Source organism: Callorhinus ursinus, unplaced genomic scaffold (assembly GCF_003265705.2).
Source record: "Callorhinus ursinus isolate GAN/ISIS: 27379988/994484 unplaced genomic scaffold, GSC_fseal_2.0 scaffold640, whole genome shotgun sequence".
In the NCBI taxonomy this organism is placed as follows: Eukaryota; Metazoa; Chordata; class Mammalia; order Carnivora; family Otariidae; genus Callorhinus; species Callorhinus ursinus.
In genome coordinates, this window is record NW_027397695.1 from 1,133 (window position 1) to 18,845 (window position 17,713).

At 36.3% G+C, this 17,713-nt stretch overlaps 1 protein-coding gene across 1 annotated transcript in view; it reads right to left on the minus strand.

The window, feature by feature from the left end:
* Nucleotides 1–214: 214 nt before the first annotated feature.
* LOC112818181 (ankyrin repeat domain-containing protein 26-like) overlaps nucleotides 215–17,713 on the minus strand; it is a gene marked incomplete at its 5' end in the record, with an annotated part of 17,896 nt that continues 397 nt past the window's right edge. The window contains 7 exon segments of the mRNA XM_073890532.1: nucleotides 215–4,805; nucleotides 6,185–6,399; nucleotides 7,258–7,548; nucleotides 11,146–11,239; nucleotides 11,576–11,646; nucleotides 15,613–15,765; nucleotides 17,159–17,713. The exon segment at nucleotides 17,159–17,713 is cut by the window's right edge and continues 81 nt beyond it. Of these exon segments, the coding sequence (XP_073746633.1) occupies nucleotides 4,535–4,805; nucleotides 6,185–6,399; nucleotides 7,258–7,548; nucleotides 11,146–11,239; nucleotides 11,576–11,646; nucleotides 15,613–15,765; nucleotides 17,159–17,713 (1,650 nt within the window).

The following is a 17,713-nucleotide window of genomic DNA, read 5'->3' on the forward strand; positions in this document are numbered from 1 at the left end:
AACACAGGGGTGCATACAACTTTTCGAATTAGTGTTTTCATTTTCTTTGGGTAAATCTCAGGAGTGGAATTACTGAATTGTATCGTATTTCTATTTTTAATTTTTTGAGGAACCATAACACTTTTTGACAGTAACATTATATTCAGGATTTAGACAACGAATAATCTGACAACATTACTAGACAGGCCTTGTAAAATTAATGACTCAATACCACTTGATGGGAGAAACATTTATTGAAGCAATTTTATAATACCATTAATAAATACTATGTAAAATATAAACCACTTTTTCATATGACGTGACTTAAGGAACTACCAACGTAATGTTATTATCTTTTCCCCAAAGCTCGTTTCCTAAATATTTACTTCTGTGACCTTTGTTTATTTCCAGGTGAGAATTGTGCTTAGATAGCAGAAATAGCTTTAAGTCCATTAATAAATAGAACACATTTGCAATTTTATTTATACTTTTCCACTTATCAAAGATACAGGAGGGTAAGAAAATTATACACAGAAAAACAATGTACAATGTATCAGCAAATTTTAATTTGAAGAATTATTAACTAGAAGGATTTTCTCATAACTGTTCGTTTTCAAACTATGCCCACAGAAATCTAAGGTTCCACTGGGGACACAGCAGGATTGAGGGAAAAGGAAGTCTACAGGTGTAGTCCCATCTCTCCTTTAGCTGAACAGCTCTACCTGCCTCTGTTTTATATAATACAGTTTAATGCAAAAAAAAATTTTTTCCAAAGGTATAAAAGTCACTAACTTCGTCAAAGTCCCTAATCTTAAATACGAGACAAAAAGGCCCCAGAGAGATTGTAGTTTGCCTGAGGTCAAAAAACCACCTAGTTGCCAGCCGGGAATGTGGTGTAGGTCTTACTGAGCCTAGAGTTTTATGCCAGTTACTTCCTCATATTCAGGAACAACGCATGCATTTTCAACTATAACTCAGAGAATATGAATACATAAAACTTTGTCATGTGGCTCTATAATAATGTTCAGGCATTAGGCACAAAATAGCTTTCTAACTAAATTATAAATTTTAAAGTCATGAACAAAAATAGAGGAACAGAAGTTATCTTAACTCCTATTAGTAACAGTCAACATACGCAGGATTTACAAGCACAAAATGTTTTAACCAAAGGACAAGGAGCTTGAAGGAGAACATCTTTAGTTGAACCAAAGAACCTGAAACTGAGGAAATTTTTCCTTGAAAGAATTATCCATTTCCTTCAAATAAAACTTGGTTTGTCAAAATCAATCAACAAATGAGTTACCTATGTTGTGGGTTATTTATAACAAAATTTAAAACACAAAACAGATTTCTCTTTACCATCTAGCATGCTCTGACCAACCTCTCATCATTAGTTGGTATGTACAAAAGACATGATTAACTTTAATTATAATTTAAATCAAGTCAGAAATTATAGGTAAACCTTCATTTCCATGCGAGGACTTTTCTCTACCTGCCTCACGACAGGAAGGGAGATTTACCTAAAGGGTGAATTTGGGAGAAGGCACTAAGCAATGCCTACGTGGTTCCAAATCTCTTCTTTGAAAAGATGTGCCTGCCACAGTAACATGAATTCAAGTCTGCTCTCATCTTTGTGGGATGGGCATCAAACATTTGTTCCTTCCATTACAACTGTGTGTGGAAGCGTCTAATTTGGGATAAAGTACTGGGAAGCTCGCTGTAGCTACATACCTAAACCATATCCTCCTATTTGTTTGTATGTATTAGTAATAAAGTTACTAAGCTTATCTCCATCTGCCTGACTCCTGTGTTCTCAACTCAGAAAGAGAAGAGCAATGTCATCTGCCACCTACTCCACCACAGTTCCAACAAGAAAAATGACCAGACAACACTTAAAATGTTTTCTCCTTCCTTGACTTTATAACTAACATTCATTGTTCAAAGCAACATACTTGGAAGAGGGAAAAAGCTGGAAAAGAACAATTTCAGAAATAAACATACAAAGTCAGACAAAATGAGGAGACAGAGGAGTATGTTCCAAATGAAAGAACAATAAAACACTTCAGAAAAATAACTAAATGAAACCGAGATAAGTAATCTACCTGATAAAGAGTTCAAAGTAATGGACATAAGGATGCTCAGCAAACTTGGGAGAAGAATGGATGGATTCAGTGAGAACTTCAACAAAGAGAAAATATAAAGAAGAACCCATCAGAGCTAAAGAATACAATAACTGAAATGAAAAATACACCAGAGGGAATCGACAGCAGATTAAAAGCTGCAGAACAGATCCGTGATCTGCAAGACAGGGTACTAGAAATCCCCCAAGCCAAAAGGAAAAAAAAGAATTTTAAAAATGAGGACAGGCTAAGGGACCTCCTAGGATCGAGCCCCACATCAGGCGCCCTGATCAGGGAGCTTGCTTCTTCTCCCTTTCCCTCGGGCCTTCCCCTCCCACTGGTGTTCTCGCTCGCTTGCTCTGCTCTCTCTCTCTCTCATAAATAAATTAAAATTAAAAAAAAAAAAGGAGGGGTGCCTGGGTGGCTCAGTCGTTAAGTGTCCGCCTTTGGCTCAGGTCATGATCCCAGGGTCCTGGGATCGAGCCCCACATCAGGCTCCCTGCTCAGGAGGAAGCCTGCTTCTCTCTCTCCCACTTACCCTGCTTGTGCTCTCTCTCTGGCTGTCTCTGTCAAATAAATAAATAAAATCTTAAAAAAAAATAAAAAGGAAAGGCCATAACTAGAAGTAAAAAAATTATGAAGAAAGTTTTATTGGTAAAAGCAAACATCCAGTAAAGGTAATAGATCAATCACATTTATAAGGCCAGTACGAAGGTTAAGACAAAAGTAGTAATATCAATTATATCTACAGTAATTAGTTAAGGGATACACAAAATAAAAAGATGTAAACTAAGCCATCAAATAAATAAAACAAGGTGGGGTGTAAAAACGTAGTGTTTTTAAAATGTGTTTGAACTTAAGTAACCATCAACTTAAAATAAACTGCTATATACAAAGGATGTTACATATGAACTTCATGGTGATCACAAACCAAAAATCGAAAGGCATCCAAGCATAACACTAAAGAAAGTCCTCAAATTAGAAGGGAAGAGAGCAAGACAATAACGATGCCGAATGAAAGAACAAGACTGAGGCCTCATTTACCCTGAGCCTATGCTCCTTTTGTCTACGTTAATAAGACCATGAATATACCATCAAAACCATAAACCTATGTGCATTCATTGAAATGGATATTTTAATAACAATGATACACAATGGAAACTAGCTGCTATTTAAAGACTCCCTATCATTCCCATATTAGTCATCAATCATTCAAGTGATGGCAAGGTAGATATACGTGAACTTTTTTTAAAAAATTCAAATTGTGGGGCGTCTGGGTGGCTCAGTCAGTTAAGTGTCTGATCTTGATTTTGGCTCAGGTCATGATCTCAGGGTTGTGAGACTGAGCTCTACATGGGGCTCCGCACTGAGCATGGAGCCTGCTTACCCTCTGCTCCTCACCCCCTGCCTGTACTCCCTCTCTGAAAAAAAAAAAAAAAAATCAAATATTTGCTTGATTTAGCTACTTAGAAAATGCTCTACAACTGCTCAACAAGACATTTTGTAAAACGTGAAACAAGTGTTATAAGTAAAAAAAAAAAAAAAATGCTATAAGTAAGAAAGCAATTAAGAATGTACTCTCATGTAAGAAAATAGGTCATGAGACTGGGCCCTACATAGGGTTCACGCTCAGTGGGGAGTCTGCTTGAAAGTCTCATGCTCTCTCTCCCTCTTGTGCACTCTCTCTCTCTAAAATAATAAAATCTGGGGCGCCTGGGTGGCTCAGTCGGTTAAGCCACTGCCTTCAGCTCAAGTCATGATCCTGGAGTCCCAGGATCGAGTCCCGCATCGGACTCCCTGTTTGGCAGGGAGTCTGCTTCTCCCTCTGACCCTCCTCCCTCTCATGCTCTCTCTCTTGCTCTCAAATAAATAAATAAAACCTTTAAAATGATAAAATCTTTAGGGGCGCCTGGGTGGCTCAGTCGTTGAGCATCTGCCTTTGGTTCAGGTCATGACACCAGGGTCCTGGGAGCGAGCCCCGCATCAGACTCCCTGCTTGGAGGGAAGCCTGCTTCTCCCTCTCCCACTGCCCCTGTTTGTGTTCCCTCTCTCGCTGTGTCTCTCTCTGTCAAATAAATAAATAAAATCTTCAAAAAATAAAATTAAATAAATAAATCTTTAAAAAAATAATAAAATATGTCAGTTTAGTTATATTTATTAAATAAAGCTAATAATAGGTATCTCTTGAAAGTAAGAGCTCCAGGAACTAAAAAAATATCATAAAATTTCTGTCTCATTTCTTTATTAGCACATATAATTATGACTTTCACTTAGTGTGCATTAGTCAGTTAAACAACTCAGAATTTCACCAAATTAACAAACTATAGAAATGATCCCTGAAAGTACAGTCTTAGAATTTCACCAAATTAACAAACTATAGAAATGATCCCTGAAAGTAGTCTTAGAATTTCACCAAATTAAAAACAAAAATTCTATCAGAAATCTGAAACCCAAGAAAAAAAGATAACATAACTAACCTTGGTCAAGAAAGTCTCAATGCCATTATTTGTAGGCCGTGAGCGTGGGGTAAGAATCACTAGGTTTTCTCTTGGAGCAACATTTCTATTGAGCAGTGAACTATTATTAATATTTCTAACAGAAGGCAAGTCTAGGACAGGCCTCATAGTAATAGTATTAATCAAAGACTGTTTTTGCTGTTTCTCCACCAGAAGTCTGGTACTGCTCTCTGCCAGCTTCTCATTAGTCCTGTTAAGACTACAAAACACAGCGCGTAGTATTTCATTTCTCCCCACATCATTCCTAAATGACTTGCATTTTTTGAAAGTTTCCATAATAGTAAACAGAATGTGCCATTAAAGGGTGTTTTAACACTGAAAATGTGACAGAGCAGACCTACAATATATAATGATAGGTTTAAAATTGTTCTAAAGAAGTACATATATTTCTAGAGATTCCTAACTAACAAGTAATTCAAATTAAGGAGGGAGAGAAATGGCTATTAGTGATGCACAATGCTTAACAGGTAATACATGCTGCCTTCTGGAATGGCTGTACTTACAAGGTTCTTGAGGATGCCATGACACATACTTATATTTAGTAAAGCAGCATGCCATTACATATACTTATATTTAGTAAACCAGTTTAGAGATACAAAAATATAAAACCATCCCGGGGGGCTGGGTGCTCGGTCAGTGAACCATCTGCCTTCCGCTCAGGTCATGACCCCAGAGTCCTGGAATCGAGCCCCTGCTTTTCCCTCAACCTCTTCCTGCCGCTCCCCCTGCTTGAGCTCACTCGCTTGCTCTCTGTCAAATAAATACATAAAATCTTTGAAATAAAAATTCTTGTACATTTCACTCATTATCTCAGAGAAATTGAGCATTTGACACTGAGGAATAATTTAGACGAACAACTGCTAGATGGCAGAGTTGTGATCAGAAAGACAGAAAACAGCTCCGGAGGCAATTAGGTTATAACACAGTTACCAGGGTACTGGAGGTGGAATCTACCCGTTCTGTCTTTCACCCAGCCCCTCCTCATGTCCACCATGGTGCTATTTTTAGCCACTTTGGGAATTATGCTGCCTTTCACCCCTAGGTGAATCTTGTTGTATTTCACATGTATACCTTTATGTAAGGTAGAAAAACTATATAAAGAACAGTTTGTTTCAAAGCACCCTCTATTTGGTAATAATAACAAAAATCACCATCAAAAAAGTAAATTTACCAAGCTGCCAGGATGTGCAGTTTGGGTTAAAGATGTACTCTTCCAAAAATAAACTCACTAATATTAAGAAACTCATTGCTATTCAGGGCAATTCTGACAAACAATTTTATAATAACATGCTGTCTAAATTATAAAGCTTCTAACAATTAGCTTAAAGACTAGGAGATCAGATTAACTGAAAATATTAAGGGGAAAAAAATAAAATCATGTAAAACCGAAAAAAGGAGGAGAGAGGCAAACTGTCTTGGACTAACATTTCAAAGGTAAGTTCTTTTACAAACATCGTTTTCCAAAATTAAACTATCTTACTCATCTCATGAACTTGGCTCCATAAAAATTATGCTTTAGAGGCAAATTAACAAGCTAAATCTATTTTCTATGATTCTGTTTTAACTTACTTGCTCAGTTCATTTGTCAATGACGTTTGAACTTTTAATTCTTCTACGTAGAGTTGCTTGTGTTTTTCCAATTCTGTTTTATAAAAATCTCGAGAACTTTTCATTCTGGATAGTTCAAATTCCAATTCTTTAATTCGGAGTTCCATTTGACTTCTTATTGAAGCATTATTAGTTTCTCTTAACTGTCCTAACCTTTCTTGAGATGCTACTTGTGTCTAAAGCAAATTAAAAGCATAGTTTTAAAACTGGGTAAATACAGTATATTTCTTTCCTTTAGTTTTGAGTCAATGATTCAGAGAGCAATTGTAAATGTGAAAAAAAAGCTGAAGTGTAAAATATTTCTCATCAATGTCAACTGAATTAAATCTGAATGATAAAGTTCAATCATTCTTATATTAGAACTCATGCAATCTGATAATTCAGAGAATAAGAGAATCCTTTAAAAACTTTAAAAAGTGAACAATACAACTTAAGAATAATCCAAAAACAGGGGGTACCTGGCTGGCTTAGTCGGTTGAGCGCCGGACTCTGGGTTTCTGCTCAATCGTGATCTCAGGGTCCTGAGATTAAAGCCCTGTGTCGTACTCAGCATGGAGTCTGCCTGGGATTCTCTCTCTCCCTCTGTGCATCCTCTCACCCGTGCTTTCCAGATAAATAAATAAATAAATAAATATCTTTAAAAAAAATAATCCAAGTATGGTACCATCTTTTTTTTCCCAGCAGGCTCCATGCTGGGCTTGATTTCACGAGCCTGAGCTGCTCAACCAACTGAGCCACCCAGGCACCCCATGGTTAAAATTTTTAAAAGACCATTTTTTCTTTTCCTGTCAATAGTCTTGTTTTATACCAACTGGTCTTAAAAAATAAAATGATTCTCTACTGTGAATCATTCTGAAAAATCAATTTAGTGAGAATAATGATGAAAAGTGAAATTTTTAAAGAGAAGGAACAAAATGTTCCTTCAAATTTACCAAATGGCTATCAAGGAAGTAGAGGAAAATTATACAATGCATATAACCAAAATGTAACTTGCAGTGAAATGATTAAAGCATACTACAGATCAGTAAATTAACCTGTAAAAACAGACTGGCTTCTTTTAATTTTTCTGTTATGTCCAATCTTATTCTTTCTTCAAGCTCCCATTTATATTGTTCTATTTTACTGTATTCCACCATACTGAGTTCTAAATGACTTCTGAGGTGTACTACTTGTTGTTTCAACTTCTTTTTATTCTTCTCTAGTTTTTCATATTTCTTCTGCATTTCCTTCATAGATGATAACTCCTGGGTAAGAAGCTGGTTTTTTGCATCCAGGTATAGACATTTTGAAGATGCACTTTCCAGTTTTGCTGTAAGATCATCAACCTGCACGAATAAAATAATACCGTTTGGAAGTAGAGTGAAAATAGTCTAATGCAAAACTATGACCAAATTTTTTTTTTAAAGATTTTATTTTTAAGTCTCTACACCCAACACGGGGCTTGAACTCACAACCCCCAAGATCAAGAGCCACACGCTCTACTGACAGAGCCAGCCAGGTGCCCAAATTTTAAAATAAATTCATTTTCAACAAAATGTTATCTATACTCGAAGTAGAGTCTTGGAATGTGGAACCTCAAATAACTCAGAAAATCAAGAACAAAATTAAAACCACTAGTAGTTACTAAAACAGATCTCTGCTATTGTTCTCTTGGCCACACATTTATACTTTTATTTTTCTAGGATTGTTTCAGATCTTTCCTCCATAAAATAACTGTAAGTCATCTCATAGTAGAACGTCTCTTAACCCTTCCCTCATCTTAACACTGTCCCTGTTCATCATCAGACTTTGAAAAAAATGTTTAAAGAAAATTATATTTAAAAATCTAGATACTCATTCTTCTATCATAAAATATTATTTCTCATGAATTCATGAGGAATAACGTGTTTAGAAAGGCTCATAAACTACATTTTAAAATTTTATAAATTTATAATTTTAAATTTATATAATGTAGTTTAAAATTTATAATTTTAAGTTTTATATAATGCAGTTTTATAAGCCTGATGCCAATAAATACAAATTTCAAATATAAGGACCTTTCCTAAAAACAGCTTCAACTGATTTTACCTTTTCATCATTATTTTTTCTAGAATTTAAATGGCCAAAATTTACTTGTTAAATACAGAGGTTCTTACCCATATTAATACTAAGGGTTAATGAAAATTTTTAAAAAGTGGTTATATTTACATTTTAGTTTCTAAAGATGCCCTAGAAACATTTTCATCCATAGCTTAAGATACCCTGGGTTTTGTGAGATCATACCTTTTTAAGATCATCTCCGAAAAATTCCTATGCAGGCCCCATTACAGTTTTGGTGATCGTCTGACTTTAGAATGAGATACCCTCATTCTCTGCAAGCATTTCAAGCATCTCTGCAAGGTTTCAATTTCTTCTTTTCTATTAACTACCTTTCTCTTTAAACAAAGTTTAAGTCTTCTCGATATTACACAAAAACTTTTGCTTAGCTCTGGCAGCTTTTTCTATCATCCTGCTCCTCCCCTTTCACGGGACTTGAACATTCTTTAATGTGTCATCTCATCCACAGATTCATCTTTCCAACACTTATTGTCTTCTTTTACACTAAAATCTGAGTTTCAATCCTGGAATTCCACTAAAAAATTTTGAGGGTCATCAAGGATCTTTTTTTTAAAGTCTTTATCCTGCTGTACTTCTCAGCAACAGCTGAAAACAATGACCATACCCTCCCTCTGCTCTTCTAATCCCATTTTATTTCTAAATGACAGCAGCCGCTGTTAGTCCCTGACCCTTGCTATTCCTCGTATCAAATCCTCTCACAGGTGGTTCAGTCTCAAGGCTTCAAAACCAGATTCTCTAATCTACATTTCCAGCCTTGGCCCCTTTACTGAGGTCATCTCTACTTTCCGATCTTCCTTCTAGTTCGTCACAGACAATATTCTCAACCACACACTCAAAAACCATTACCTGCTGTGGATTACCTTTATAGACAGCTAAATTTTTTTAAGTTTTTAAAATTTTTTTCTTTGAAGTAGAGAGTGCTGAATAGGGGAAGGAGCAGAGGGAGAGGGAGAAGCGGACTCCCAGCTGAGCAGGGCTCCATCTCAGGACCCTGAGATCATGGTCTGAGCCGAAAGCAGACGCTTAACTGACTGAGCCACCCAGGTACCCCTAGACAGCTAATCTTGTACCTTTTCTGTTGACTCTTTTTGGTATTACTTTGAGTGTACTGTTATTTTATAATCGCAGGGGGCACCCTTCCCCTTAGGATGCTGACCACCATACTCTGTCTTGCTTTTCTTTTCTGATGCAAATGTCTCTCACAAGGGTCAGACTATCAATGGTTTGCCTTTGTTTTCTTTTGAATAATTTCCTATTCCATAGAGATTTGATCTTATGGAAGTCTTCTTCTGAAGTTCTTTTCAGACACATACTTGACGATATTGTTTGGAAGCTTAAGTCAGCCTAGAGCTATCTCTTCTTCCCAATCCAGATTCTTCACCTCAAAACTATGTCCATCCAATATCTTCACCCAGGTAGTCTCTGCCTTAGGGATTCATGAGATAAAATCCTTCTAGAGATGTGAGGACTATGGACTGAGTTGGTTGAAAGCTAAGTTTTTGTTTCACAGGGTAGACCTTAAAGTGGCTAATAATTTTATGTCATAACCCTAATTCATTTCCACTGGCATCTACAGAATATCTACGGATATTCTTACAAGCTTTACAAGATTTGATACCTTCCTTCATAGATTTCTATATGACACCGTAGGGGCACAACTCCTGGCATTCTCATTCACATATTGTCATGTTACTTGCTCAATGAAAAGTACAGTAATACAATGTGACTAATTTATATGACATCTAGAAAAAAAATAATTTTCGATGTTTCTTTGGCCACAAAAAGGACCAGTCAACAGAATGTGCTCGTTCCCCTGATAGGTAGAGCTGTATAATGAAATTTGCAAGTATGCAGCTTTTGTGACTAAAAGAAACTAGTGGTAGGTGCATCTACCTCATTGTTCCAACTTAGGACTCACAATGCAGTCTTCTCATCTTAAATCATTGGTAGCCTCTCCTATGAAGGAGGGTATAAATGGCATGATAATCCGGTGCTGCTTGGTAAATAGTTATATAGTTTTCACTACATATCAATAAGTTGGAATCCTGGATTGCACATTAATTTTTTCTGAGATTGGATTGTTAAATCTCTGAAAGGCTGATTAACTCAAATGAATGAGAAAAAAAATTAGTTCCTGAACTTGCAGTGAATGCTAGGAGCACTATGTTACTATGTAAGGCCCTGATTGATCAGTCGTTTCCACTTTTTCACTGGCATCTCTTTTCCTTTTCAAAATCCAACAAAGAGAAAAATATATTCCTTTGAGAAAAATGTTTGCATAATGACCTAGTAGTCATTCTTGATGAAGACAACAAATTACAAATTTATAATTATAAATCACAACAAACTGTCATTAAAGTAATCCATTCTCAAATCTCACTGAAGGGTTTAGATGACAAGAGAAAGTCAGAATTCAACATCAAATTATTACTCAAAGTTTGGGAATTTTTAAACATACTGAAAAATATTAGTAGGGACTCAGACGTTTATATACCAATATTCACAGCAGCATTACTAAACAATAGCCAAAAGGTGGAAAAACTCAATTGTCCACTGACAGATAAATAAAATGTGGTATGTATAAAATATTGCTTATCTTAGACTACCACAATCTTTTTTATTACAGTCTTACTATAAAAAGTATTACTTTATGAATTCAGTCAACTTCATCTATGAAGAGGAATGATACTACCAGTAGCAAGGAGCAATATGAATAAACATTTTTATCAGTGAGAATTTTCATATTATACAAAATAGTCTTATATACTACTATAGAGAAATAGAAAGTCCTTTTCAGTAGGACAGAAATTAAGAGACTGACTTACCGAACTTGTACTTAACAGGTTTTCCAGAAGTTGTTCAATTTTGCCCGCTTGTTTTTTGACTGTAACTTCTAACTTGTCATTTTCAACTCCAAGCCTAAAATGAATATTTTTAAAATTACTCTCACACGCAAATTTTAAAAGTACCGTGTAATTTCTAAACAAACATCTGAAGGTCTTACATAAATTCTTAAAAATTTAAAAAGTAGAAGATTTGGCAATTGTGCCATTTTTCTGGTTGTGTTTTGTAGTTAATGTGCAAAATTTAAAGATAATATGCAAAATTTATGGATTTCAAAATAGCGCAAAGCTGAAACTTTTATCCAGCTTCACAATGATGTACTTATTATCGTAACTGATATCTTTCTCATACTACACTGCTTATCTGCTTTAGAAATACTCAAGTTATTTTCTGTGCTGCTTTAAATTGTACTTTTGCACGTGATCTTTCAACGTTTCAATACATCTTACAGCCTCTGCATGTCGATCTTGTGCTTCTTGCAACTAAGAAAGAAAAAAAAGAAATAATTTTAACTACTGGGAATCTAGTATAAAACCATCATCAGCTGTCTTTGTAAATAAAATTTTATTGGGTACAGCTACACTCTCCTCTCCATACTGATTTATGGCTACAGCAGAGTTGAACTGCTGCAACAGAGACCTATGGCCTACGAAGCCTAAAACATTTACAGGGAATCTGTTTCTCTCTCTCTCAAATAAATAAAATCTTAAAATATTTAAAATCCCCTTACAAAAAAGTTTGCTGATTTCTCCAGTTACTAAAATGTAACATGTTTAATGTTTTTAAATTATATTTTATCAGCTAAACCTACAAATTTATATATTGGTCAAAGGGGGAAAGATAGGAAATTACCTTATGGTAAACATTTCCATTTTTGTATTCTAAGCACCACATCAATTATAATTTTAAATATTCACATATGTGAATGACCATGGCTATTCCAGGGATTATAAAAGTTAACATGTTGCTTTCAGTGACAACTAGATATTTCATGGAATAGTATGAGAGGCATTATCTTCGTAGGAACCACAATGCCTGGGGTCTGAATCCCAACTCACTGGGTATTAGCTGTGTGACCTGGAACAAATTACTTAAAATTTCTGTGTCTCAGTTTCTTCTTTGTAAAAGGAAGATAATAAAAGTATCTACCACACTGGGATGTGGGGAAGTTAATTTAGGATATATACATGACCTACTTTTTTTTATTTTTATTTTTTAAAGATTCTATTTATTTGACAGAGAGAGAGAGAGAGACAGCGAGAGAGGGAACACTAGCAGGGAGAGTGGGAGAGGGAGAAGCAGGCTTCCCGCAGAGCAGAGAGCCCGATGCAGGACTTACTTGATCCCGGGACCCTGGGATCATGACCTGAGCCGAAGGCAGACACTTAACAACTGAACCACCCAGGCGCCCCTGTAAATGAACTATTTAGAAGGGTATGTGGCAGGGCGCCTGGGTGGCTCAGTTGGTTAAGCGACTGCCTTCGGCTCAGGTCATGATCCTGGAGTCCCGGGATTGAGTCCCACATCGGGCTCCCTGCTCAGCGGGGAGTCTGCTTCTCCCTCTGACCCTCTTCCCTCTCGTGCTCTCTATCTCTCATTCTCTCTCAAAAAAATAAATAAAATCTTTAAAAAAATAAAAGAAGGTAAGTGGCACACACCAAATTTTGTCTGCAATTAGCATTATTATAGTTGCTGTATGTTATGTTCTAAAAATATTTGATATTTTAGGCAGATGGCAGGCCAATGAAAGTGATCTCTTATACAAGTTATATTGAAATTGTTCTTCCTACCACTGAAAGGGGCAGCAAATGAGGAGCATGAGGCCCAGAATAAGAATACATCCTCAGTACTTCAAAAAACTTTTACCAATTCCACTAGCTAACAGTACTTTTTCCACTTATAATTTTAACTTACTTCCTCTCTATACTACTCAGTGGACAATCTCATGGACTACAGTGCAAAACAGTACCTCCTAGACTGAGTAATAAATATTTACAGGACCATCAGAGGCAAGGTAAAGCCACTGACGTGGAAATAATGGACTCTTGCTAAATCAACATTCCCAAATCATTTCATGTTTACATTATCTTAGCAACTGTTTGTGTTACACCACTTTAGCAAGTACTCTGATGAATACATTAAGGCTACGCGGTATGGCATATCAGAAAAAACTGTCCCCAGGGGCGCCTGGCTGGCTCAGTGGGAAGAACATGCGACTCTTGACCTTGGGGTCATGAGTTCAAGCCCCACAATGGGTGTAGTAATTACATAAATAAATAAATTCACAAACTTTAAAAAAGAGGTAAAAACAAAAAGAAAAAAGAAAAAAGAAAAGCTGTCCTCGAGCTTTATAGTTGGTAAAGTAATCTCAGTACTGGCTGCAAAATGAAGAAAGGCAAATTCAGACTGTTTTTCCACAGTGAGGGGGAATAAACAAGCATTTGATTGAACACCTCTCCTCTGTCAGATTAAATGCTCTCAATTTTACATTTAATTGCTTCAAATACATTTAGAATAAAAGCTTTGTTATGTCAGTGTTTTCAATCAGAAATTACTGACATGCTATAAAGTACTTAATTTTATCCTAAAAACTGTTAAGTTAAAATATTCTCAATTTATACAAGGATAGGTACCATGCATATCCCATACCTTCCCCCTTAGATAAACGTGGACGTAGAAAGACAAAATTCTCTCTCATGAAAAAAATAAAACCAACGTAAAATAAAGGACTAAACCGTTCTGCACAGACTAGATGAGACGAGTGTGAAGACAGTAAAGGCCGTGGGAATTAGAATAGTCAGAGAGAGCTTCATGGAGAATGAGAGACTAGGAGCCAGGTCTGAACAGTGTAGGACTAGGCAAGAGGAAGGGAAATTAAAAGGACAGAAAGGACACCACGAGGAAAAGGCTGAGAGAGGGTGAAATCAACCCAATCCACTCCGAGGATGAAATCTGACGGCAGGGAAATCAAAACAGATGCCCAGACAATAATTAAATGAACGTTCAGAGCAGCATTAATGGCCATAAAGTGGGAAACAACCCAAAGGTGCATGAAATGATGAACGAACAAGGGTTTTGGCCCACAATGGAGTACTGTTTGACAATAAAAAAACAATGAAGCACTGATAGACGCTGTAACACAGATGAACCCTGAAAAGAGGAAGTGAAAGAAGCTAGTCACAAAGGACCACACACCGTGTGACTCCCTGTAGATGAAATATTCAGAATAGGCAACTCGATAGAGGCGGGAAGTAGACTGGTGGTTGCCTGAGGCTGGGGGCTCAAGGGCGAAGGGTTTCTTTTCAGGGTGATGAAAATGTTCTACTTGATGGCAGTGATAGTTGCACAACTCTATGAATACCATCAGAAACATTGAACTGTACATGTTAAATGGGCGAATTGTATGGTATGTGCATTATATCTCAATAAAGTTTTTAAAAAATCCACTGGGGGCGCCGGGGTGGCTCAGTCATTAAGAGGTTGCCTTCGGCTCAGGTCATGGGGGCAGGGTCCTGGGATCCAGCCCCACATCAGGCTCCCTGCTCGGCGGGAAGCCTGCTTCTCCCTCTCCCACTCCCCCTGCTTGTGTTCCCTGTCTCGCTGTGTCTCTTTCAGATAAATAAAATCTTAAAAAAAAAAAAAATCCAATGGCAGGACCCAGATAATTTTCTTAATTCTTAATTTCTTAATTCTATCTTTTGGGTGTATATACTACATATGATCTGAACATTTCTATGCATTTACAATATATCTAAAAGGAAAAGAAAATGAAGGAAATGCCTAAGTTCAACTGGTTTGTAAAATGACTTTTCTGTACAAGTTATCCTAAAATCAGTACAGATTCTATATCCATTCATAAAAGTGAACACGAGAAATAAGACAATTTTCTGAAACATTCCATTAAACATTATCTTCTGATTTTATATGGCTCACTCATCATGGTAACAGAGATACCATTAAAAAACATTGCAACTGAGTGGCTCAGTTGCTTAAGCATCCAACTCATGATTTCAGCTCAGGATCATGGAATCGAGCCGGCGTGGGGCTCTGTGCTGGGCAAGGAGTCTGCTCGAGATTCTCTCCCTCTCCCTCTGCCTCTCCCCGCACTCACGCGTGTGCATGCGCACGTGCTCTTGCTCTCTCTCAAATAATACATAAATCTTTAAAAAAATTGTTTAGTAGGAAAAAACAAGTCCCTCAATTTCTGTGAGGGATGCACAAGTCTCAACTTTCCTAAGGGTAAATACTGTAAGAAAAAAAAAAGTATAACACAAATAGAAGAATGAAAGTCAAAGTTTAAGAAATAAGTGCATTGTGAAGATACTAAAATTGCACTAAATTATAATGAAAATACAAAAGAAAGTGGTCCATGGAAATTAGCATCCTAAAACACTTTATATTAACCTGCTACAGATTAACTGTTGACACATGCTACATTCAAAACATACCTGACGTCTGATTTGACCTAATTTCTTCCTCAAATCCTGTGTCTCATCTTCTAAATTAATACGGCAACGTGATGTAACCTCCAGTGAAGCCTCTGACATAGACTGTTTTTTTAGGGCATCAGCCAGTTCTAGCTGAAGGTGTCTCACGGCTACCTAATAAGACGTTTCTGTTACTGATTTTATAAATTATCTTACTATTAAGTTATGTTAATAATACGTAACTCGAACATATGTACTTTGAAAAATATCACCACATACAGGTGTGATCCTCCTGCCTGGTCAGTATTAGGTTACTTAGATAATTAATTCAGCCCCACTATCCATTCCTTGTTGATGAATCTGCAAAGCTTCCCAGCCTACTGAAGACTCAAAAAGAAATGGGTATATAGGTGAGCCTAGCAGTGGTAAATTCAACATTATGAAATGTTTTCCCTCTTTTTTATTAGAGGCTTAAATTAATGTCAAAGTTCCTCACATATTCCATCCTCTGCTCAAATCCTTCCAAGAGATTACTATCTCAGAACAAAAGTGAAGTCATTCTAATGGGCTTCGAGGCCCTAGATAACCTGGCTTTCACCTCCCTCCCTGACCTCCATTCCTGCTACACAAGAATCCTGCCGCCCCCCGTTAATCTGAAAATGGAGATCCAATGCCAAATTAATATATTACAGATATAATTCTCTTTGTATTGGACAAACTCATGCCCAAATGATAGTAATTGAGCTTTGAAAGAAGCAAATTATTTGTAAAATTGCCTTAAAAAATTATAAATAGCAGTGGGAAGATTAAATCAAACAGTTTTGCTAAAGCTCACCACAGTTGTCCCAAATTATAATTTAATGAAAAGTGCCTGCAAAGAGTTAAAAGGTCATAAGATACATGATTTCAGACTAAAAATTCAAATTTATATAAATAAAAATAAAATTATTCCAACCTAAGATGTATAAAAAGCTACCAAAGGAAAAGTACTGACATACACCATCTACACTTCAGTTCATGTGGGAAATCTGGAATAAACCGTCAAGTCCATCCACTTAATTGAATCTCAATTTCAAAATGCTCATTTCAGGTATGAACATTTCCATTTATCTATTCATCATGGTATTAAAATGTGGTGACAAAGATTAAAGTTATTATTTTAGCAGTATAAGACTAAATTATTAATATCAGCCTACTATCTATTAACAATTGATAACTTAACCTCTTAAACTTTCATAGACGACACAACAATTTTATTCAAATTAAAGCACCTCTCAAATCTTAATTTTTATTTACTGGATACAAGTTATGCTGAATTAGAGTCTCTCTATTTTTTATATTCAACTAGATTCAAAATTCAGCCATAATCATTCAGGTCATGATCTCGGGGTCATGAGGTGGCGTTCTCTGATGTGGAGCCCTCTTGGGATTCTCTCTCCCTCTCCCTCTGCCCCACTCCCATTCATGTGCAGGTGCACTCTTTCTCTCTAAAAATAATAATAATCAAACATTACTTTGAATTTTCTCTGAGAAAGCTTGAAAAATATTTATCTTTCTGGATACTTACTTCTCTTTCTGCTTTCTCCTTTTCATACTGATACATTCTTTCTTTTAAAAGATTACATTCATTGATTAACTCTTTATTTCTTTCTTCCAGCCAAAGACCTTGTTTTTCACTTTCAGCTTGAAGTTTTTTTATGATATCCTGAAACTGGTCTTGGATATTAATTACGACATTTTCTTTACTGGCAGCTTTGTTGTGAGCATCGTCTAGTTGCTGTTGAAGCAACATATTTTCACTTTGTAGTTGAGATAATCTCTCCTCTAAGGATTCCTGCTTTCCGTGTTCATTTTGATACATGTGTTTCATTTCCTTTTTCTGACACTGTGTTTGACTTAGGTCTCTTTGTACACATTCTAAAGCCAAAGTCTTTTCCCTGAGAGCATCTCTTGTGTGATGGAGCTCAATTTCTAGAGTATTGAATTTACTTTCAGCTTTAGAAAGGTTTTGAGAAAGAAGCTCATTGTTTTCTTTTAGGTTAGACACATCAAACTTCAGTTTGTCCTGCAGACGAAACCATTCATCTTCTGCTCTCTGGAAAGCAAGTTCTAGGTCTCTTTT